The 24,499-nt window shown below is 39.5% G+C and overlaps 1 protein-coding gene across 1 annotated transcript in view; it reads left to right on the top strand.

The window, feature by feature from the left end:
* The window catches only part of LOC103810945 (cysteine-rich motor neuron 1 protein-like), a gene marked incomplete at both ends in the record, with an annotated part of 127,715 nt that overhangs the window by 9,641 nt on the left and 93,575 nt on the right, over nucleotides 1-24,499 (top strand). The window contains one exon of the mRNA XM_009083877.1: nucleotides 4,441-4,614. Within this exon, the coding sequence (XP_009082125.1) occupies nucleotides 4,441-4,614 (174 nt within the window). The remainder of the gene's footprint in view (nucleotides 1-4,440; nucleotides 4,615-24,499) is intronic.

Below are 24,499 nucleotides of genomic sequence, written 5' to 3'. Positions count from 1 at the left end.
GGGGAACTGCAGGTATGTAGAAATAACTTGAATAAGAAATGACTTTGAAGCTGTAGTTACTAGCATGCTAGGGAGTATTTGAACTGCTTCAAGGTATATGTGCAAAAAGTACTAGAGTGACTCTATAACAAGGGTCTAATGACAACTCAGGACTGCTAAAAGGTGTGGCTCTTCCCTTTTTTTACCCCACCTGATCATACCAGCACAAGGAGGTTTAGCATGTACATCTTCTACCAGCCTGCTTTTCACACAAGTTCATTTAGAAACAAAATGGCTAAACAACAATGAGTTTGCATGAAAACTAACAGTTTACCTGGGCTTATTTTCAGCTAGATTGCTTGTAAAAACTAAAGCATGTTAAACACCTATTTGATTTTTTGTATTTTTAGGTGTCTTAGAAGTCAGCTAGAGGATAGGATGTGCAATAATGAGATTTGAGAGGCTCAGATTCTTACATTTGGGTTTTGTCAGCCTGGCTTGTAGAGAATTAAAGCTTTCACAAATTATTATATCTGTCTGTTCCTTCATATCATCCAGATTTCTGGGAGGTGGGCATGAAAGATCAGTCTCCTGAAAAGGAAGCTATTGAGGAGATCAAATAGAACATGCAGGAAAATGTTTGTGCTACGGACTGGAATAGTCTCGGGTCCCAAATCACAAGTTTTTGGTTTTTTGGAGTAGTCCACAGGACATGATGATTTTGGGGAATAATAGAGGCTAGGTGATATGCTTTGTTCAAGACATGGTTCCGTTGTCAGTTGAAATGTTGCTTCCCTCTGAAGGGGCGAGCATGCTGTACTGGACCCTCAGTTATCTCCATCAAGGAGAGCACTAGATGCCTTTGCAACAAGTAACCAAATCTCTGAAAGTGAAGTGGGACACTGGATTCATCCCTTTAGCTCATGTGAGGGCTTTCATATGGCTGTACTTTTCATTCCAAGGAATTTTGTTCTTCTGTATTGATGTGACTTCTGAGGGTTTATTCTAAGTGGTAAACAATTATTCATTTAATAGGACCTTGACATTCTATTCATAAAAGGACAAAATCAAGTAGGAAAAGGAGCCTTAAGTCTGCTTGAAAAATCATGCTAGACTTTGCCTTGATTTCTGAAACTAAAATAAGCTCTTGTTATATGTTTGCTCCTTCATTAATGGAAATTTTGTTTCTAAATGAACTTGTGTGAAAAGCAGGCTGCTAGAAGATGTACATGCTAAAACTGGATTTTCATTCTTTGTCTGAATGTGACTTTTTTTGTATTCACACCTAGTAATAAAAAACACCATGTTTCAAAGTTCAACATGTTAGAAGTATAGTCTGCAAGTATTACTGAAGGATTTCTCTTCCATACTCTTAATGGCTACTGAGCTAATCTTTGAGGTGTGTGGCATTGAAGACTTTGGGTGCACCTAGTATTGGCCTGTATACTTGCTGTGTATTGCCTTTTCTGGAAAGTCATGGGAAGTGCAAGGTGTGGTATCCACCACAGATTTGTCCTGGAAATTGGAGCAAGCAGCACCACAGTGTTCAGTGTGTCTGCATCGAGGTGTTCTGCCATGGATAAGGGGCAGCTCTGCTTTCTGTGCCAGGTGGGTCCCACCTTATGTGGGGTGAGCAGCTCTTGTGTGACAGGGATCCTGCAGATCCGCCAGCCTAGAGAAGATTTAGTGCCGAAATACCACAGGGCAAAGCAGCACAAATGCTCTGAACTGTCTTGCTGGAAAAGCAACAGCACATTGCCATCTGTGTGCCCCACCTGTCTGCACTGCACTGGCCTGGGAGGCTTGGGGGTGCAGGGACAAGGGCACACATGCTGGTGCTGCAGCCATCAGGGCAGGCTGGGCTCCTGTCCTGCACCCAGGGGTATGGGAGGAGAGCCCGTGTGTCAGAAACAGGGAGCAGCTCAAACCCCTTCTTTTAAGGCTGAGACTGATTTGGATGAGGCTCTGGCCCCTGCAGTTACGGAGTTCGAAGACTGTAGGTGTAGCTTTTGTTCTTGTCATTATGTGGATTACTGCTGTGATTTCGAAAATACAAATTGTCCTGGCTGTATTCCGGCTTCTCAAAAACAGGATGTATTATTGTTCTCCAAATTTTCAGGATTTTTTTTTTTCCCCTCTGTATGCATGACCTTCTCACAATGAAAGTGTTCCAGGCATTACTGAAGGTGCATCTTCTTTTGAAAGAATTTTAATAGTTTCTCTTCAGGAACTTCTGCACTTCCTTTGACTTTCATTGGCAGAGTTGCTGTATGGGATGATAAGCCAATGTTAGCCAAAAAAAAGAGATTACTTCCCGGGGTTAATGACTACTCTTCCTTTGCCATTTTTATGGAGTAGAAGAGCCATGAGATTCCCATGGAGGTTCCCATCTTCGTATCTAAAATTGGCTTTGTCATTTTTCTGTGCTTTTTGTCAGCAGGGTACTTTGCCAGCTCATAATAGAAAGCAAGCAGTTGGTTGCTCAGGGAGAAATATATCTGAGAATCTGCTGTGACACTTCCTGTAGATCATGTACAGTACTGAACTGGTAAACAGTTCTTTCTAGGTGGTAGGTTTTTATTTTCCCCGAAACAAGAAAAACTTCAGGTTAGCAGATTTTCTGCTTGTTTCTGTGAGTGGCCAGTACTTACATGTCAATATCTATGTGTGTGTGTGTGTGTTATTTGTTTCTAGACATCTATTGAGCATCAGACTGCTGAATGACAAACAGTTTGGTTTTGGCTGTGGAGGACAGCTTCTGATAACCCCAACAGCAACAAAAATCCTACCCTTCATAACTGGAAGATGTTCAAACTTTTTTGAAGTGTTTCTTGGCAGGACCTGTATTGGAAATCTGCTTGTTGATAGTATGTAAGATTGGGGTGAATTACTTAGAATGCACAGTGTGAGTACTGCTGTTGAATGTTTGATTGATAATACCTGTTTGTTCCTTTTGTCATTACTAGAAGTCAGTGAACTCTGTGTGACTATTTTGTAGTACTTGTTTTTAGACAGGGAAGTTTGGAAAACGATCTGGTGCTCTATAGCTAAGAATATCTAATGCCTAGTTTAGTTTCTTTAATCTTACATAAAAAGCATGTGACAGGACAAGGGGGAATGGTTTTAAACTGAGAGTAAGTTTAGATTAGATTTTAGGAAGAAATTGTCTACTGTGAGGGTGGTGAGGCACTGGAACAGGTTACCCAGAGAAGTTGGAGAGGGCTGTCCCATTCCTGGAAGTATATAGCTAAGAATATCTAATGCCTAGTTTAGTTTCTTTAATCTTACATAAAAAGCATGTGACAGGACAAGGGGGAATGGTTTTAAACTGAGAGTAAGTTTAGATTAGATTTTAGGAAGAAATTGTCTACTGTGAGGGTGGTGAGGCACTGGAACAGGTTACCCAGAGAAGTTGGAGAGGGCTGTCCCATTCCTGGAAGTATGCCAGGTCAGGTTGGATGGGGCATTGAGCAGCCTGGTCTAGTGGAAGGTGTCCCTGCCCATGACAGGGGGAGTGGAACTAGATGATCTTTAATGTCCTTTCCAATCCAGGCCATTCTGTGATTCTGTCTTAATTAAACTTGTGTTGGTGGGATGTTGCTGTATGTGCCCTTGACCTAAGGAAACAGAGATTTTTGTAGGGCTGGTAATCTTGCTGAAATTCTGGATCAAGTGGATTTATATCTCTTTCTAGGGGTGGGTGGGGAATAAAAGTTTGTTGCATGTAGCCTCCTAAAAGGAAAATGGGCAGTGGGAGTAGTACAGTTATACAGTGGGAGCACCAGTTACACACATGTGACAGGGCTGATTCAAAAGGAACAGAGTTATTTGAGCAGAGAGACTTACTCTGGCCCAACTATCCCCAGCCCCTTGACAGCGAGGAGTGAGATGTGCTTGATCAATTCTCCTAAAGTATCTATTAAAATCCAAGACTACTGCAAAACTCACTTTTGGTCATATAACAGAATCAGAGGCTTGGCACCTTGCAGCATTTTTGTAATAAAAAGTTATCTCTGTGGAGTGACTTCTGTGTGATGTATTTTTTAATTGTCTTTTTAAATGTTCTGTTTCTGACTCAAATTTGACTTCTGTAACAGCTGCAGATTGTGTCCAGTGTTCTCACTTCCATACAAATATAACTTCTAGTATCTGCAAAAGTTATTTCTGTTAGAATAGCACTCATTTGTACTACAGCTATGCATTTCCCTGAGATGACATGGTTTTTCACACAGATGGAAGTAAACAATGCCAGTTGCTGTAGCAAAATGGGCAATAGAACAGCTGTGAAACATGGTATTTGACAAATCCCATGGTTTAGGTTAATCCATTATTTTTTTAATCTGTTATCTTCTGTTTAGCGCTGTGTTGAACTTGAAGTGAATTGCACACAAGTCCAAAGCAGCTGGATTTATATACTGCAGCTGAAATCCAATAGTGAGCGAGTTTGTTTGTTTATTTTAGATGAAAACTGGGATGATGATCAGCTTCTTGGATTTGAGCCGTGCAATGAAAACCTTATAACAGGTTGTAACATAATCAACGGGAAATGCGAATGTGACACCATTCGGACCTGTAATAATCCATTTGAATTCCCAAGCCGGGATACTTGTCTGTCGGCCTTAAAAAGGATTGAAGGTAAGCACTTATCTTCAGTAATTCAGAGTTCGTAATTTTTTCTGTGCATTTGATGAAAAACTAGATTCTAAAGTGTTTTAAAATTACTTGAGTAGTTTCAGATACCTGTGGTCTTGTACTTCTCAGAAGACAGGCTGTGTTTAGAGGGAGATAGAACTTCAGAAAGCTTGGTGTTCCAAATGCTTAAGTTTAAGGATGGAAGAAACTAATACTCTGTGCTTTGTGCGCCATGATGTTTGCAGATTTTGAGACTATATGGTTCTGTTTGTAGTTCATGGTAGCTACCTTTGCATATCTTTAGCTGTAGAGCAGTGCAGAAAAATCTCTTTAGATGTACTGATGTCACTGAACCATGAATAAATGCAGTGGATTTTAATATTAAAGGCATAGAAAAAGGGAGTAGTTTGATTATACTTGTACCCTTTATTATATGAATGCATGAACTGCTATTTTCTCTCAGTTTATGTAATATAACGTTACCTTAATGCTTGTATTTTATGGTTTCTGTGTTCCTTTGATTAGATTTACATTAGGCCCCATATGCTTATGCTTCTGCATACATGCATGTTTGGTTTGGTTTTTTCTTTTTGTTGCTTACGGCTGAACTGGAAACAAGTTGGCTCAAATATATCCAGCTGGAATTAAATTTCCATGCTGTATTTTTAGGACTGGTTTGAACAGCTATCAAAGGAGTCATCTTGGATCGTTTCTATGATGCTGTAATTACTGTTTATTCTCTAAAGTGTTCAGAAACATGCAGAAGTTGATTAGTGGTGTGCACCTGCTTAATCAGTCTACTTTAAACCAATGTTTAAAGTTGTATTGCAAAAGTGAATGTATTTGTAAGGCTACTAACTGTATTTGAAGTTACTACCTTTGAGTTAAGGGAGTGTGATATGATGTCATCTGTTGTATTACTTTGGTGATAAGAAAATTGTTTTCGAGCTCCAGACTTTAAACAAGGAGATCTTGTGAGAAACTGCGGAAACATACTCGTTATCAGCGGTCATGATGTTGCTTACTAAAGGCATGCAAGTGCTTTGTCTGGGCTTTTTGTAGTGTTTTTTTCTAGTTCTAGGAAGAGGGGAGGCACAACCTTTCGTCTTTTGTTTGTTGCTGTAGTAGTGGGCAGTAGTATATATGGGCTTTTAAGGAATCTTACCGCTCCTTTTCAGCTTGTGAATGTGTGACTAAGTCTGTAGTAGTTCAGCCGGACTCAATTGGCATGACAATTCTTCATGTGTTTAACTTGCTATGAAAATCTGCTGTGGGTTGCCTTTTTGTGCTTTGCAGCCTTGGAAAAAAGGGACCTATTTTGTGGAATGGCCCAGCTAAAGCAGGTTGATTCTTTGAGTCACTTCCCTTCAGCAACCTCTTGTTTCCCATTTTGAAACAAATAGCATTTTATGCTTAGATATAACAGTATTCATGTAAACTGTCTGGTGTGAGAGAAATGGTGCAGTTACTTTTTCAGAGGTGTAATTCTTTTTATTATTTTTTGTTTGTTTGTTTTATTTCTTTGGGTTATGGGGAGAATGTTCTCCTAAAGCTCAGACTATAGGGCACCAGTAGAAGTGTTTAGGGCCTGTTGACTTTCTAGCATTTCACAGTTAGGAAGGATAGCTGATGCAGGTGCTGAAACAACAACAGTACCCTTAAATACCAGAAATCTGTCGGTTATAACTTGTGTTGTAACAATCCAGCTTTTGCTCATAAGAATGTGAATTCGCATTTGCATCCTCAGACTATCAAACTGTACCATTGAGGAATGTTGCAAGTTAAATCCATTTGTATTTCCTAATTGAAGGGCAGAAGTAGTAATGTAGGTTCAATGTCTGCACTTTACAGCTGTAATTGGTCAAATCTCCCTACTGCATTTTGCACTGTAAATGCTTATTCCCTATTTCTCCAGCTGGCATTGGTACTTGAGCACTAACTGCGTATGGAGGTTGTTTCTTTAAATGCGTTAGTTATTGTTTTGGTAATTAAAACCAAAGTGATGCTTCGTCCTATACCAAAGCTAGTGGAAAAGGAGAATAACTTTTTTCCACTAGCACTTGCCACGTCTCTATTTGCTAAGCAAGCCAAGTCTCTTAGGTAGAATGGAATAGACACTTTGGTGTGTCTGAGCCAGTAGTTGCTGTTTGACTGTTTCCAGGCTTTCAGAGTTTGTAGTCTAAAAGTGCATTTTATCCATTTGGAAAAGTCCACCTGAAACATGGGTTAGGTAGTATGAAAACGAGAGTGCTCTTTGAGCATGTGAAAATAGAGAAATCTTTCAGTTTCCCTAAGGCGAGCTGAATCTTAAACCGTAGTGTCATGTAAAAAGGGATGATTCATAAGATATGTTAAATATGTCAAATTAAGATTTTCCTGAATTTCAAGGTACTGATGTATACTTCACTCTTTTGGCTTGTCTGTTAAAGATAATAGCAGGAAGATTTGAAACTAGTAATTTAAATCTTTAAATACTCTAATAGAATCTGTTGCCATGGAAAGTGGGACCAAGGGAGAGTAGTCTAACTTCCCTCTCCTCATCACACTTTACATGGATAATGAAATAAACAGTGTGATTAAAAATGCATAAGTTGAGAACCTGAATGATGGGTACACCATAATTTTGAAGAAAAGTGCCACCTAAGCAGCTAGTTCAATGTGTTTCTACTTTGAGGGTATTAAGCAGTTGAAAATATTTTGTGTTGTTCAGTGACATTGTCACTCTACAAGATATTTTTTTATATTCATGATAAGTTTGCGTGTCATTCGCATGTTGAACTTCCATAACACAGCTGAGTAAAGGGAAAATACTTAATCCCATTCTGCTGAGAGAAAAAAAAATTGTAAGGTAGCTAGATAGCTTTCCTTCTCATTATGAAGGTAATTGGGAAGGAGAAAGGTCCTATCAAGTGAACATTTTTTTTCTTATGGCTGTATTGTTGTTAAAAGCACATCTGAAATAGATTGATATTTTACAAAATATTTGACAAATGGGAACCTAGAAAATTAGTTTTGCCCCCTTACTGTTGTTGTAATTTTTTGTTCCTTCCTTGAAAGAAGGAAGGGTGCAGTTAGTCTGCTCCAGCAATGTGAAGTGTACATAGGTCCATTTACAGTACATGCTGGGGCTAATGTATAGCATTACCTCTATCAACCTGTGCAGCTCACTGAAAGCCTGCAGGTGAGGAATCTGTTCTGTAAAAACAACCGGACGAATAATAAGCAATGAGCTGAAGTCTGGAGTCCCATGTCCAAATGCCAACACACTAAGGGGCTGAGGCTTTTGCATGTAATTCATTTCATTGTGTCTTTTTGTGCTTGCACCTTGACTTTCAAGAGCCTTTCTTTTCATCTTCCTTCTTCATCTAGTTTGTCTTATACTTAAGCTTTTCAGACTGTGTGTGGTCTTCCCTTCTGGGCTTGATGTTGGTTCTAGCTTGCTTAGCTAACCCAGAGTTTTCTCTTGTTACTTTCCTGTAGGGTCTTTCTTTTTCTGTTGGCTTATGTCTGCCTGCCTTCCTGGGCTTCTCAGATTTTGTTCTACCTTTATCTTTGTCTCCTTTTCTTGCTTTCTTTGGTTACCTATTTCATTCTGCTTATATGCCCCAGTTCACTTAAAACAACTTTCTCTGCCCTTCCTTCCCAAGGTCAGGCTGCATGGGCTCTAACATCCCGTTTTTAAGAAGTCATTGACAAGGGCTAGCCGTAAAGTCATTCTTTATTTTGTGTCCCAAAGGCTTGCTCTGCCCTGTTCAAATGTATGTGACCTCTGTAGGGGTGCTGATGTCTATTTGCAAGAAAGAATGGTGAGGCCAAAGTACGGTCTCAGTAATACAGGTACTGAAGTCAGTTGTTGTCTGCACCCCTTGCCCATGTTTTCCTAGGAAACAGTAGGATTAGATAAATTTGAAAGGATTGGTTTTGTCACAGAACTTGGCAGCTAAAATCTGTTCAATTTTCTTGTAGACATGCTACAAATGTTCAGTTGTTAGTTGAATAAGTATCATATTGCATAAAGCACCTTTATGCTTTAGAGATCTCCCAGCTCCATTACGAGGCCTGAAGTGCCTGTTCCTCTGCTTGGACCATCAGTAAGCTTTTTGCAGAGAAGGTTTGTATAGAGGTCATGAACCATCTTACTATGAGGAAATGCATGCATCTGAGGCTAGAAAGAAACTGTCTGGAAAAGCTATTGCATACCTAAATAATAATAATAATAGTAGTAATAGATTCCTGTGTTGGAGTGGTTTTCTGTTATTGTTTAAAATGCTTTTGGTTATTGTCTTGATGAGTGCCTGCTCTGATATGGTTCAGGAAATCCTGTGTTCTTGAGCTTGGAAAGCTTTTTTTCTATTCAGGAGACTGCTGATGGTTACAGCTTGGTTGAACTTGGTCTGCTGGAGTGGACTGGAAAAATGTGGCTAGAAGGTGGAAAGTGACAAGGTGCCTTCTGTCTGCTGAGCCACAGTAACAGACAGGAGTCTAGTAAGTTACATCTGTGCATTCTTGTAGTCATTATCTGCGAAGCATTAGCTGCAGGTTGCACAGTAAAGTCACTTCTTCAGATGTTTGAGATATTGAGGCTTGGGGGTAAGAGAAGTGAAAGAGGAAGTAATTTTTTTTTCATCAAGGTACATTTGTAGGGCATTGATAGGTAGTAACATCGAAGACTTTTAATGTTGTGCCGGTCCAGTTAGCTGAAAAATCTATTTTCAAGGTCTGTATTCCAGTTCTGGGATCTTCTCTAGCCCTCTGACACTGCCAGCAGTTCAGATAGTCCAGCAGAGCATTAAAGAACAGGAGCCTAAGAATGTTCTTGAACCTGCTCCTCCTTCTCTACCAGAGCAGGATCTCTGCTCTCATGAGCTGTCTTTTCAGAGGCATTGCCATGTTTTTGGAATGATAGCTCATTTCTTTAAAATGTTCCCTGCTAGAACAGCTATCTCCTCTTCCCTCTGTGAAGTGAGGGGAAAGTTATGGGTCAAAGGGATTCAGTATTTCACTAGGTGGGCTGTACTTCAGGTTGGGTTCTCTTCAACTGAATTTACTGAAAACTTCAACCTGCAGATTGTTTGTTTTGTACCTATCTTTGTTTTGATAATGCCAGGTACTGAGGTGACACAGACAAAGTTGTTTGAGAGTGTTAAGTGCTACCAGTCATAGCAAATGTGGTGTGTTTCTCTCACTTTACACTTGAGCTCTAAGAGGAAAAAACAGTCGATTTCTTTATCAGTTCTACTCTACTAAAAACCAAAATATTTTTAATGTCAAACTTAAGCCCAATCTTTAATAAAAAAAAAGTGAAGGATAAAGTCTGTACCTTTTCTGATGAAAGGTGTGATTAATGCTCTAGATGAACGAACCCCCTTCACTTGCATCTCTGACCACATGTAAAACCTGCTGCTGGTAGTAAGTTATTGAAGTTGTTTACAAGTTGCTTCTTGGTTCTCTGGCTTGCACCTTTCTGAGCTATTCACTGCTGCCCTTCGTAGGAGAAAGGGAAAGGCCTTTTAAGTTGCTGGTATCTATTAAGCTGGCTTATTGCAACACACTCCTTGCATTCCATTATTTTTTACATGTAACTGAATAACTTTATGCTGGCAAATGTTGCAATACCTGTTGGACCAGTCCTGGAATAACAAATATGATAAGGTAATTTTATTCTGAATGCTTGTTTGGTTGTTGTTAAGTCTGCTTTTCTGTTTAACTTCACTTGTGTGGTCTTAATGGTTTAATTGAAAAGTTAAAACAAAAGAGATCCAGCTTTATGCTGATTTATCAAGCAAGGACGAGAGTGAAGAACTTTCAAATGTGCTTAATCTGATATGCTTTCCACTCCTCTTGCACAACAACTAACGTATGTTTTTGCTCAAATAACTGAACTTTGAAGGTTGGCGTAGATTTGCAATAAGGAATGCAGTTGTGGCAAAGATCCAGATTTTACCCTTGAACATGCTTGTGAGAGCCAAGTAAATGCATTTGAGGGCAAAATTTCACGAGACACTGAGGAAAACAGCAGTAGAGCTTTTGGGCTGTTTTTCCTGAATGCATAGATCTAGAAGGAAATAAAATGGATATGGAAATAGTACAGATTAAGAATACTAATAACTTCAATATATGAAGAAATTTTCCAAAAACAAAAAGGGAAAAAGAACTCAATCATTAATTGATGGGAGGGCTTTGTGACAGTGGCACATCTGGCAGTGCAGTTGCTTTCACAGCATGACAGAACAGTGTTAAATTTGCAGGACTTGTCACTTTTCTGACTCTGGCTCCTCAGAGAACTGTTCCCTGATCAAGGAAGTATGATCTTTTTCTAATGTTTTGGCTCTTTCAGCATGTCCTATTTTTAAGATGAGTTGCCACACAGAGAACATCTGTGCCATGAAATCTCAAGCTAACCAGAGGAAAACCTTGCAGTAGTTTCAGAAATATATCAAAAGCAAAAACTGACTTTCATATTTTGATATTGATGTGGCTGGATACCTAATTTTAGGCTTAATTAGGTTATGAATAATGCAGTTTGTATTAATGGGGGAAAAGCTGCATTGCAGAAACTGTTAGAAGGGAAGATTGAATAAAGAACACGAAACTGAGCATCTGGTAAAAAATACCTGAAGTGTCAACATTACAGAAAGTATTTAAAATTGTAACTAATTCTGTATCTTTTATATTTTTCCTTGCCATTTTATGTAAATATATGGTGTTTTTGCTGTGTAGTAGCTGAGCTTATTGCCTTCCTATGCTGCACCTGCTCATGTGAGCTACTGTGCAGATGCCACACTTGCCTTTCCTTCTACATCCAAACACCTTGGTTATAAAATGCTTATGGAGAGGGTACTGGATCTTCAATTGGTGACACTTTGGTTTCCTTCAAATTTGCTCTTTTCGAGATGGCTGTGGGCAGAAGTGTAACCTTAACTGTAGCCCTGGGATAGGACTGTGTGATAAATGCCTCCTACAAAGCTAGCAGTCAGATGTGGATGGTCAAAGCATGGTTGTTTCTAGAGACAAAGGAGCATTCTTCTTGCCTTTTTCTGTTTCAAATGTTTACCTGCATTCATCTGAAACTGAATACAAGGTAACTGATTGTACCTGGTGCCTCTGTGAGAGCAGGAAAAGAACAGGGCAGGTATCTTAGAGCTGGTAAGATCTTGCTCTTGATAAACTGAGTGCCTCCCAAATGCTCTTTTCCATGTTGGCAAGTAGGCTGTGCTGAAGTATGTCCACTTTAGCTGTAGTGGCAAGTTACAGGTTTTAATGAATGCTTGACCTTAACTTCTGTTCATGTTGAGGAAGAGAGAGAAAATGGAGCAGGTGACTTTTAGCAGAACACTTCCAGATGCAGTGTTGATTTTAAGGATCAAAAGTTATCTGCTTGTGACAGAAGAGACCTGAGCAAAGATCTCGAATTGAATGGTGTGTAAACATTAGGTTAATGTTGCATACTAGCAGGAAGCTATATTACTGTGGCCGGGTCACAGGTCTTGTTTTGACAGGGCAAGTCTTGTTTGGATATATGCAGCATTGATGCTGACAGAGATAACTGAGTGTGGAATGAGTGTATCCAGTGATAGTGGTATCAGTGACATACTGGCCAATATGAAAATTTTAGTGCAATGCTTGTGTCTCTATAAATAATGAGGAACAATTTATTGTAAAATAAAATGGGTTGGGTTTTTTTGTTTGATCACCTCCAGTAACTTCACAGTTGTCTCTTTAAATGAATGGTATGCCAATTATTTTGTGATTCTGCATGGTTGTATAGCATAGTGGCAAACTGGTTTGGCTCTGTTTCTTAATTTAGGCCTTGAAGTTGTTGTGTTATTGTTTTCTACATAGAGCAAATACCATGCAGCTTCCACCTCATGAGACTAATTTTTCTTTGCAATAGAATGATGGATTAGCAGCAAAGTGTGTCTCTCTAAGATGGATGGGTGGAGGCTAGAATTGAAGCAAGATCCTCTGAACCAGTTGGGTTTTGGAGAAACTTTTGGTGAAGCTTGAATAATTAAAGATAAGTGTTACTGGCAAACTTCAGAGTAGGCTGCAGATAGGATGCTTAATAAGCTTGGTTTGCCCTGGCAGCTTTTAAATAGAGCAAGAATACCCAAGTATGGGTATTGTTCCAACTGTTCCAACAGTATCCTTTTCAAGATGCATGAAAATTCAACTCAGTCCAACTTAAACATTAAAAAAATGTGTAAGCCTGTTTTGTATTTGTATTCACTACTAGAAGATTGAACACTTCTTCCTTCCCATATACGAAAGTACGTTCTGCTTAATACAGTGATAGAAGATGTCTCTCTAAAATAATTTGCAAAAGTAAAATTTTTGTGCTTTAAAAAAGCAAAATAATTAATATTTGTAATGGAGTTAATACTCGTGTGACAAGAAAATTATTCCCCAACCACATGTGTATGTTTGATTAGTAGTTTTGTTGGTTTTGGTTGTTTGTTTTTAAAAAATATAATAATACTTTGTGTTCTGTGCATTAACTTACCTAACATGGGACCTGAAATGCTCTTCACTGTTGGCTTTTCCATGCTTGTAAATGTAGGGGAGTTGCTGGTTCAACTTCTGGGGTCAGGCTGAGCTATTGCCCCCATTGCCTTCAGCTCAAGGTTCCACTCAGGACTGCTGCCAGCAGTGGTGCTGATATGACAGGGAAGAAGTTTCTAGTTTGCTTTCACACTCAGCAGAACTGTATCAAATACTTCAGTGTAATAAGCTCTTGGAAATAATGTTTTAAGTAGGATACTATCCTGGGTCTATCATGGTGTTGTGTGTTGAGCACTTGCACCACTTGCTTTGTTGGTCAGTCTGTTCTAGTGCATATTGTGAATCGTTTCAAGTGGAACACCTGGCCTGCTGCTGTTCCTCTTTCTTCATCCCCTTGCTGTTATGTACTTCCAACAACATTGGAAATGGGATATTTTGTCTGAGACCATTTTTCTTCCTTAGAACTGGCAAAGTTTCCTCCTATAGGTGAATACCTCATCAGGTCTTGCTGTGAGGCACTGCTCTAGGAAACTGCCCTTTCATTACTAATGGGTGTGATTATTGATCTGATAGAAGTATACCTTTGGGGAAGAGTGCTACTGTTATAGCAATTAAAAAATCACATCTGAATGAGTTAGATGTGCAGCTAACTACGACTTATCTTCCCAAGGGGTTGGATAGATTTATTTTTTTAGGTGACCTTGCATTTCTAACCTCATCAGACCTTATTAATTTTTAGTAGCACTAAACCTGGATGTACGCTATGTGATAAATTCAGTCTGCCCTTCCCTTTTAAAACAGAAGGGGCAGGGAGGGGGGAAGGTGTGCAAAACCATTTCAGGTTTTCCTCTAGCCATGACTGCTTCGGTCTAATTAGCTGTAATCCGTCACTGACATTTTGATCTAATGATCTAGGAAGTTTTATTGAGTTTATTCCTCCTGTTTTGCCCTTTATTCTGCCCTTTTAGGTTCAGTATCAGCAGGTGTTGCTTGATCACACCCTCTTGTCCCCTAGAAAAAAACCCTGCGTAAAACTCTAAAAAAAAATTCCTCTTAAAGATGTCCTAGAAAGTTTTGCTTACCCTACCCCAGAGTGTTAGCAGGGATACAGCCGACAATATAAACAAACATCCAAGTATCTGTTTAAGGCTATGGAAGCTACAAAACTGCCTAGTTGTAAATGGAGTCTTTAGGATTCAGTTCCACCTTTCCTGGTGACATTGCAGTGAGATGGTACTCTGGGTGGTATCCTTAGGTGCTGGTCCCAAATGTAGGTGGTACATGTGTGCCCTCTATGGATGCTTAAAAATAAAATACTTCCTCTCCAAATACTGGGGCATCTGTCCATCACTGTCAATATATTTTGGGCACATGCTTGTGGTTTTAGTTACTGGTAATGGATTCCTCTACACAGATACTTGGGGAGAGAGTCGGTGTTTTATATGTGAAGCCTGACCTTGTGGTTGGATGGCTTTCTCAGAAGCAAACCCAACCAAAGGCATCTTTAGCCTCAGTGCTGGTGAAAAACAGCCCTACCCTCTCCTGTGTTCCTGTGTGTGTTCTCTTTCCTTTTCTTCTAGATTCAAATTCTTGCTATTCAAATCCAAGAAAACTTTCTCATTCAACAAGTAACTTTATATGATGTCCATTAAATAACTTATCTAGAACCAGATGTTATGTAAACTCTGCCTTTCTCTCCAGGCGAGGTAAAACTTTCAATAACTCTTAGTTTCAGTTTTCAGCTAGGAAGAGAAAAAAACGGTACTTTTGTATGTTTTAGACACATGTAAAAATTGTTGTCATAGTGACAAACCAATCTACTTAATTAAAGGTGCTAGAATTTAAATGACTTGTCAGACACATGCCAAAATCACATCTTCTATAAATGAATACACTAATAGTGTTATATGTTGAACATGTTAAACATAGTATATAACTTAGAAGGACAAAGAAAACACACTTGATTTGAAACAAACAAGCATTAAAAAAAAAAAAAAGCCCCAAAACCCCAAACTAGAAACTCACATGTGCTTTTGACCCCTGACTAGGAGGTGCAGTCACATACAGCAGCAGAGGAAATGCCAGACATTCTAGCCATGTGAGCTGGGGCTTCCAGCCTTTTTGGCAGACTTACATGTGTAGGTCTGATACCTTTTCTTCTCAGTTGTCATTGCAAGGCTTCTTGTAGGAGTGAATAGGGAGTAGGTTAATGCCAAAAGTAACATGTTTCATCTTTCTGCTTTTGGTCTTTCTGTAATATGTATTAATTACTTTGTGGAAGTTTGGAACACAAGTTCCTAAACTCTTGCTCATTTTCAGAAGCCAGGATAGAATACTAGTATCAAGATTTTACAACTTGCATAAAGTAATATATTTTAAAAAAACTAATTCAGGTTCTTCTGAAGAAAACCATTTTAAATGTCAAAAATTGTTCAATAAACTTGTGACTGATTATACCTTAGTAGAATGATGGATAGAAAGCAAGTTGTAAAACAAGATTTTCTAATTATTCTGCTTCTGTAGTTTGTGGGGAGTGTGGCTATGCCTTACCTAGATAGATCACATGTGACAGAAAACTAAAATAGCAGTCTTGATGCTATTGCTTTTCAGAAGTCTTACACTTTGTATTGCCGTATCAGCCTTAGAGTTAAGTATGTACTTTATTCTGTGACACCATTCTGAGCGTCCAGTCCTCACCATGGTGCGAGCCGCTGCTCTCAGCCTCCAGCTTGCAATAACTGGATGCCTTCTGCTGGGGCTTTGATATCCTGCGGTGTAGCCATACCGGGTAGAAGAGCAAACAGCTTCAGCCTGGAACTCACCTGCTAGAGCTGGGGAGCTATGGAGGGTTATATGCTGCCTGCCTCCTGGAGCTGGGTCTGTCCCTGTACAGGTTGCTGGCAGCTGCCAAGTCATAAATAAGGAAGGCAGAGTAAGGCAGGACTCCACATCCCAGCTTTCCTAGAAGGTGAAAACTCCAAGTAAGCCAAGCAAGATCAAACTGTGGGGTGGAGAGTGTAGGTGAGTGGGTGGGAATGAAATGTTTGTTTTTCCAGATATCTCCTGCTAGTGGTGGAGAGTTAAAATGCTTAATGGAGCAGCATGCTAATGCTGTTTGTTGTGTGGCATTAGGTGTGTTAAGCAAGAAACTGAGTGTTTCAGGAAAGTGGATTTTTGGGAGAACATACAAGTAACTGAGGGTGGATGGGACTTGGATTCTGACTCGAGGGCTGTACTTGGGTAACAGGGCTCTATTCATTATAAAGAAACAGGTGATATGACTGATTCACTGATAGGTCTGGATCTCTTACAAAACATAATACACATAACACCTAAGGAATGAGTCTGAGGCACAGTACTCAAGATTCACAGAAATGAGGAGAGGAGAAAATTGTTGCCCTTAACATGTAAAATATATTATTTTAGAACTTTTATTACTGCATGAAGTTATTTTAACTGTATCAGCATTTTGGGGTTTTTTAAAGTGTGTTTGCTTAGTCTTTTTCAAAACTCTGTAGCATGTTACTGAGATTCCCTAATCAGGTATGTAGGAGCTGGCATCATATGAAGGGATGGCACATATGGATACTGTCTGAAAACAGTTTACTGTCTCCTTTGCCATTCTTTCTGAGCAATCTGTTTATTAAAATGAGGCATAAATAAGTACTCTGGTTAAACTCTAATTGACAATCCTTTGAGGATTGTCCTGTATAAGGGGCTGTAGTTTGCTACTGTATTCTTCAGGTTCCTTAGGTTGCAGATGAGTTTCAACTGAGTAGCTGAGTACTAATGTGAAGTGAGATTAAGTGAAACTTGAAAACTGAGATAAAACTGTTCACAATAAGACATCCCTAACTTCCTTTGAATGGCACTGTAATGTTCCAGTAATGCGAGTAGCTTTCTTACACATAGACCAGAGTGTTTGTGCTCACTGTAAGAAAGCCTTACGCTTTCTGTAAACCACCACTGGTTTGGTTCAGGAGGCTGCAGACAGAAGCTGTCTGTGTCTATTTTTATTCACAGTCCTGCATTTGTGAGCCATTGCTTTGGAAGCACATTTATTCCAACAATCTCTGTTTTCCTTCTCAATCCTGGGAGCTATTGCTGTGAAAGCTGCTAGCTCATTGACAAGGAAAAGAGAGCTTTGCTTTCTAGCAGAGATCTAGTCTGTCTTTACAGCTTCAGTCAAACTGTGTTGTCAAACATGGTTTCACATCAAGACATGCACCTCTTTTCATCCCTATGGTACTTCTTACTTGCTTAATACTTTACACAGCTGAAGTTCAAATCTATGGAATACAGAGCAAGAAACGAAACTTGCTGAAATCTTCTCTTATTTTCTCATAAAAGTCCAGCAGAGATGGGTGATTCATTGCTAGGTCTGCAGGATTGACTCACCTCTGAATCACCTGTGGCAGATCTTCCTCTATAGAGTTGGAGGAAAAAACTTGAGAAGGCAAAGGAAAAATATCAAAAGGATAAGACTGGCAATTGTATCATGCTTGTGATCTTGGTTATGTTTTGGGGTTTGGATTTTTTTGTTTTCAGTTTTGTAGTTTGGTGGGGGGGCTTTGGCTTTCTTTTGTTTGGTGGGGTTTCTTGTTGATGTTTCTTTGGGTTTTTTTGTTGGGGTTTTTTTGTTTATTTGTTTTACTGGACTGAAACTGAAATGTCTGAACATATCTGTTATTTACTGTAGTTTTTGTAGCAGATATCGGCTGGAAGTGCTCATGGCTTACCAGGGTTACAGAAGTTGACAAATGGGAGCTGGAACCTAAGGCTTCTGTGAGGGCATAGCCTAGTAACAATATGAGGTCACCAAATTTTTGTCGATGCTCACACAGAGGAAGCATATCTGTCTTACATGAAAAAGAATTGTTTGTTACCTGGCTACATCTGTGGGAGGCATGTTTTCTGTATGTGCCTTTAATAAGGCTTCTTTTCTTAAAAATAAATTTTAAAAGTGTGCTGCTATGTGCTTGGTAGTCTGGTGATTTTGACCCATCCTGACTAAGTTGAATGAATTGATACTTCCTTTCTCATCTGTGTTTTGTGTAAACAAAGACTGACCTAGTTTAGGCATTAAAGTGCTTCTGGCTTTGAATCCCAAGTGGAAAAGGGGGCTTTTGAGTTTATGGCCTAGCAAAAAGGGGGGTTTCTACTAGCTGCTTGCCTTTAGGGGTTCATGTCTCTATGCTCCTCTGCATCCCCTCTCCCTGTTGCCTTGACGTGACATGCTGTGTGTCCATGCTGTGAACCGGGCAGGGGAATACCTTGAGCTCTTGGGGCCAACAGAGATTCTTTATTGACAAACTGTGATGCAGGTGGTGTTGTGAGGAAATGAGGCTTTTATCATTCTGCTGATATTTGTCTCTCAGTCTGTTTTTCCCAGTTTATTGCCCACAATTACTTCTGAGATTTATCGGATTTGAGCAGTTTGAACAAATGGATAAGGACTTCAAAGGTATTATAATACTGCAAGTACTGAAAATGGGCAGGTGACTGTGAGAGAGGCTACACAACATGAAATCAACTTTGGTATTAGGCAGCAGAGAATCTGTGGGAGCTGGAGTAGTGGTAAAGAGAAATATACTATGACTATTTGAACAGCTAGAAAAGCTTCAATTGAAACTCTCATCATCTTGAGTGCTACAGAATGCAGTTCTGAAACAAAGCCGCAGGGAACCAGGCTTAGTAATTTCAGTGCTAGTGAAACTATGTGTTCTCTATTCTCTTCTGTGCTGTCAAATGCTTCCAGTTAAAAAAGAAATAAAACAAAAAAGGTAATAATAATATGGTAGATCACTAATTTCAGGCTCTAGATGCCACTAGGTGGCAGAACCCCTGCATCTATTCTGTGGATTTCTTTGTGTCTTCAATATACTCAGATGAAGAATGAAAATACTTTTCAGCTATGGTGTGATGAGAATAGACATCAGTCGGGATGCTTAAATGCTACCCTAATCGAGCTCCTATTGGCCATTGTTGTGGGAAACACGGAGGGCTTGCAATATTCTATCCTTTCTTGTTCAGACTGCTACCCCTTCTGAACACCCTGCTACTCAAAGCAGTTGATTGCATTTAGTTGCATTTCTATGTCAACACAATTCTTCTTTCCTGTTTCTATTGTTGATTAGAAATGAAGAGGTGACAAAGTGGTATTTAAAAGGAATGCATTGTAGGGACTGGTGGCAGAAGCAGGAAGATAGTGAATAGCTTAACCTGTGGTGGAAGGTATGCATTTTGAATGTTAGAAGCTTAGTGTTTTGGAGTGACTCATACTTACTGGTGAGATGCTTGTAGCTGAATAGTTACCAGTTGTTAATTATTACCTTTAATATGATTCCTCTTGTCTTGATAGTCTTTGATTGCAGTGTGCTTGTCATCCATTCAGTGTGGAAGGTTACTTTAGGTTCATTTTATTGCTGTTTTGACTTAGAGATCAGCTGGGCTTGTGGCTGAGAATAGTCCAAGAATAGGGTCATAGCCTGGCTGTATTTACTAGTAGAGGACTGTGTAGGTCATGGGTGTGGGGATATGGTAAATTCTGCAATTATGTATGTTTGCATGTTGTAGTACCTGGGGTACAGCCCTCATCTTGCGTTAGGGTATACAGGGCGACCAAGGCAGAAAACATCGATGTCCTTGTGATCTGATTCGTGAGTAATGCCATCTTTTTTAATGATGACCTCTGTGAGTGGATGCTTAGTACTGAGTCTGATAAATACTGAATGGCAAATCTAAAAGCAACAGTATGTGTTCATTTCTTTAGGTTCTGGATTTTAGGAACATCAGCTAGATGTTTCAGTTTGGAGTTTTAAAGCTGAAGGGTCAGATTTTAAAGCAATTTGATTAAAGTTTTCAAAAGGGATTAGAATCACTTAGTGGAACGTGATGCCTACTCTGAATTTCAGACAGTTGATGCTCTGCTGCAACAGGGCAGTTTAATACAGATATTCCACATCATCTGTAAAGAAACATGAAGGGCTTTCTAGCTTATTCCATTTGTTGAGTACTTATTGGTTAGTTTATAACTTTATTTTGCTGTTCTGGAATAATCACATGAATGAGAATGGCCTATTGAATGTAGTGTCTTGGAAGAATTGTACAAGTCTCTGGTTTTTCAGTAAATCCAAACAGGTTTGCATGCAAAAGGCTTTTTCCCACTTCAGTCTTATTTCAGTGCTACAGTCAGCTGTGCACAGCCTTCTTACTCCTTCACTTTTCTAGTGCATCTACTGTGCCTCCTCCTAACTCTCTCTTCCCCAGCTACCCTGCATCAAATCGGTCCTCTCTTCTGATGATCTTCCTGGACATGCCCACACCTCATGACTACCTCATTCCTTTCTTCATTTTCTGCTCTGAATGGCTGATCAGGAAATGCAAGTGCAGCCACTGTCCAGCTGTGCAGTACCACTTTGGGGATGTGAGAGGGATGGAGATGTGATAGGGATGTCTGGGAACTTGTGCTCTTGGTGGTGCTAGATCTAACTCTCAGTCTAGACTGGACAGGGTTGGTGTGGTTTTAGTTTTGTTCTGGTTTTGGTTTTCTTGGTGTGTGGTTTTTTTTTTTAAGGTGAAGATTTTAGGCTGTCAGATGAAGATGGTGTGGCTTTCCTTGAAAAAGCTCTTTATTAGTACATGTGACTGATGCTAGTTTGTCTTTACTGTTCCTTTAAAACTGTTAGTGTTTGACTCATTGACTGAAGCGAAATGTGTATGGGAATATTGAAAGAAGTACTGAGAAGGAAAGAAATTATACCAAAAAATAGTAGTTTGCAGGAAGGTGCTACTTTGGCAGCAGGTTTGTTTATCATAGAAAGATAAGTTGAAATAAAACCCCCCAAACCCATAAAGTCATCTGTTTTTAATTTAAATGTATTTTAAAAAATACATTATGCTGACAGAAGTGCCTGAAGCATCTTGGTGTTGAGAATTGTGTATAGTTTCTTTCTTGTATCCTGTTCATGTCATCAGCTCCATATAATTGCTACCTACAGACCAATACCACAGGGATCATTCAGCAGGCTTTATTTGTGGTGTAAAAGCTCTGGATATTTATGATGTATAATATGCCTTCAGTTCCTCACTTGAAGTTATTATTTTCCTACTTCATGCAGTATTTTGAAGATGGTATTTCTTGAAAGTTTGAGTAAGCCAGTGTGGTGATAGCCATGTGAATAGGAAAAGTTTAATTTATTTATTCTAATTAGAACTTGACTTTTCTTTAAAATTTGCGCTTAGAAAGCAACCTTTCTTTTGGAAAGAAATGTGTTGACTCTGTGCTTCCCTGTGCCATGTTGAAAGTAGCTGGTGGTTGGACTGTGGCAACTTGAGAACTCTGACACTTGAGAGCTGTGTGATGCCTGGCAAACCTTACTAATGTCATTTAAGACAGTATACAGCCTATCATACTAAACTGGTGATGAAAGGGAGTTTGTAATGAGCAGATGGACAGTGATGCCTGGATGTAATGTCCCAATTTTGTTGACTGTTTTGAAGTGATGGTGATTTCTGATGAAGCTATCACAGTGAGAGGTAGAAAGAAAATTAACTTCTTAAGCAAGCTTTGGTAGACCTCTGATACTTGAAGAGTTTGGTGTTCAAGGGGGTTACTGAAAAAAAAATGTAGTGAGCATGTGGAGACACTGAAAATGCTGCAATTCGAAAGATACCTGTGGAGTATGCATTAAGAACAGCACTGTTAAAAGTTCAAGGTGTATTTCTGTCCTGTTGATGAGAGGATAGCTAATACTGAAGAGATGTTCCCCTTTGTGGCAGATTTATTGCATGTATGTGGTCCTGATGGGTTTTTGTCTGTATATAGAGAGGGGAGCTGGAAATCCATCATGAGGGAAAATACCTTGTACTATCAGCCTTGGGTTGTATTAGACCTTGTTTTGGAGTATGTGAAACACTATATGATGTCTGCCTGTGAGATTGGGTGGCATGCCTCCTTAAAAAGAGGCTTGACTTTAAAAGACTATTTTGTCCCGATATACAGGGTCGTACTTAGGCTGTGTGGGTGCAGTGAGCTTTATTTAGAAATTCCTGAAATGATGATGATAATCCTTTAGTCTTTCTGAAACAAGATGCAGAGAAGATTGATAGTGCTGGTTTGTATGGCCACATGGTGGCCGTAGTTCGGATGAGTTCTCTGCCAACTTCTGTGTGAAGAAACTTGATTTCATCCTTGCAGTTCTTTCCACTTCACAGTAGACATAATAGCTGACTGGGATGCAAATGCTTTAATTTTGCAATGAAGCTTGATGTGGGATATTATTTTTGTGCTTATTTACAAAGGTGTGCTTGGGGAGCAATGCATTGGTCTGGCGTGTTTTGTGCCCCTTGGGGAACTCAGTGACCCTGCGCTGTTGGTTTCAGAGTGCTTCTGTGACTCTGCTTGGCCAAGAAGCTGGGCAGTGAAGTTCTGTAGGATGTCACGCTGGGATAAGTGAATTAGATTTGGACTATGCAGCCAGTGGTTCTTACCAGTTCCAGCATGATCCTTTCTAGCAGGTGGATTAAGTCTATCAGCTCTGCAGTCCCTGGCTTCCATCAGTCTTGAGCCTGTGGATTCGTTGGCACTGGAAAAGGTAAGTCCCTTAAAAGGGAGTTTTCTTTGGAATAACCCCTCACTCCCATCAAACCCAGCATCACTTTCAGTTAGTTTTTGAGGAAGGACCTGTAAGAGCTGGTGCTGTATATTTAGGCCTTTTTAACCAATGCTGCGCATGCCAAGTTGTCATAACTTGGATAACTTTCACCATGACTCTTTGAGTCTGACAAAGTTCTGCTGGATCCAAGGGGATCACAGAATGCTGAGAAGCAGTACTGTGGCTCTTCCTCCAGTGGCCTTGCCTTGCTCTGTTTGGCCAGGGTGTGAGACAAAGAACAGGCTGCTGGTGGTGAGCATCTGCAGAGACTACTGACAGACATTTCTCGCTCCTCTCACTTTGTGGTAACGGGGCTGCAGCTGATAAAAAAACTGTGCAAGAACAAACGAGCCCAGCAAGAACCATGCCTTCCAAATGTTTTGAGACATTCCTCATGTGCATACAAAGGTGTTGACCTCGTTTCCAGAAGGTGATGGTAGAGGTTTCTTTCAAGTGTAATAAGTGGCTGTTGCCTTCCCTGCCCCATTAAGCCTTAGCTAAAGGAATGTTAAATGTACAGATGTTTCATCTGTGAAGACATGAAGTCTCTTTCACAGTTAGGTCATACAGTTTTCTCTCTATTGTTTAAAAGTTCATAAATGGACTATGGTTCTTAACATCCAAAAATGATGACACGATTGAGTCTTCCCCTGCCTGCAGCTTGAGAAGATACCTAGATGATATATACAGTTCTTACTGTTCTGCAGTGTGAATGTTGTGGAGGAGTGGAGAAGTCAACTCACTCACCAGCTCCCACCACAGGTCTTGGCTGCAGAGGAATTCAAATGCTTTTCAGTTTTCAATTCTTCATCTATAGAACTTGAAATAACAGTTAAAAAGGGGAAGAACATTAAGAAAATAATGATGGATCAAGACTTTAAGAATTGGGGAAGAGGGATATGTGTTGAAAACTGTTCTTGACTTGCTTTCTAGACATTTGTAATGAGAGATTTTGGGTTCCTGATGCACACAAGGTTGAAGCTGCACTGCAGAGGATACAGAATTTTTGTCTTGCCATACTTCCAGCATTTTTGCCTGGAAAACAGATGCTGAATCATGAGCAAGTGTTCACTGGAAATTTTGATATTGGCACATTGTAGTTTTCACTACTAAAGCTTCTGTTGTAACTAATATGAGTTATAATCCATATTACATCGTAGGTAGCTTGATTTGGAAACTTTCTCTTGGTTAGTCAACAAACATGATGGTAACTGAATCTCCTCTGGTTTTCATGTTCATTTTCTCTGTTGTGGTTTTCTGTCTGTAGTCACTTTCTTTTACATACTAACATTTGGTTTGACTTTTTCTCAGCTAGTTGAGGGAGCTTTATAATCTTAGATTTCACTTAATTCACTTCTAGGGTTAACATTTTAGGGAGAAGTTCATTGTTCTCAATAATAAAATCCTTTCTCTTCTAGTCATGACATCTGCTTTGTTCTGTGCTGTATTTCCCCAGAAACTATGAAATGATCCCACTTCAATATTATGCTAAAACTGCTCCTTGCAAACTGCGTGTGGAAGTGCAGGATAAGTTTATAATCACTGTTTAGAATATTTTCATTTCTACCCTTTCCTGGTCAAGGGGAAAAAAAAATCTTAGATGTGTTTTTAGGGGTGAGTAATGAAAATTGAAATATTAACTTCCAAAAACAAAACATCATCAAAATCCCCAAGTATTTCAAAACAAAAAAAAAAACCAAAAAACCCCCACAACAACTGGAGAAGGTAGG

Source organism: Acanthisitta chloris, unplaced genomic scaffold (assembly GCF_000695815.1).
Source record: "Acanthisitta chloris isolate BGI_N310 unplaced genomic scaffold, ASM69581v1 scaffold6201, whole genome shotgun sequence".
NCBI lineage: Eukaryota > Metazoa > Chordata > Aves > Passeriformes > Acanthisittidae > Acanthisitta > Acanthisitta chloris.
This window is presented reverse-complemented; position numbering and strand designations above follow the sequence as displayed.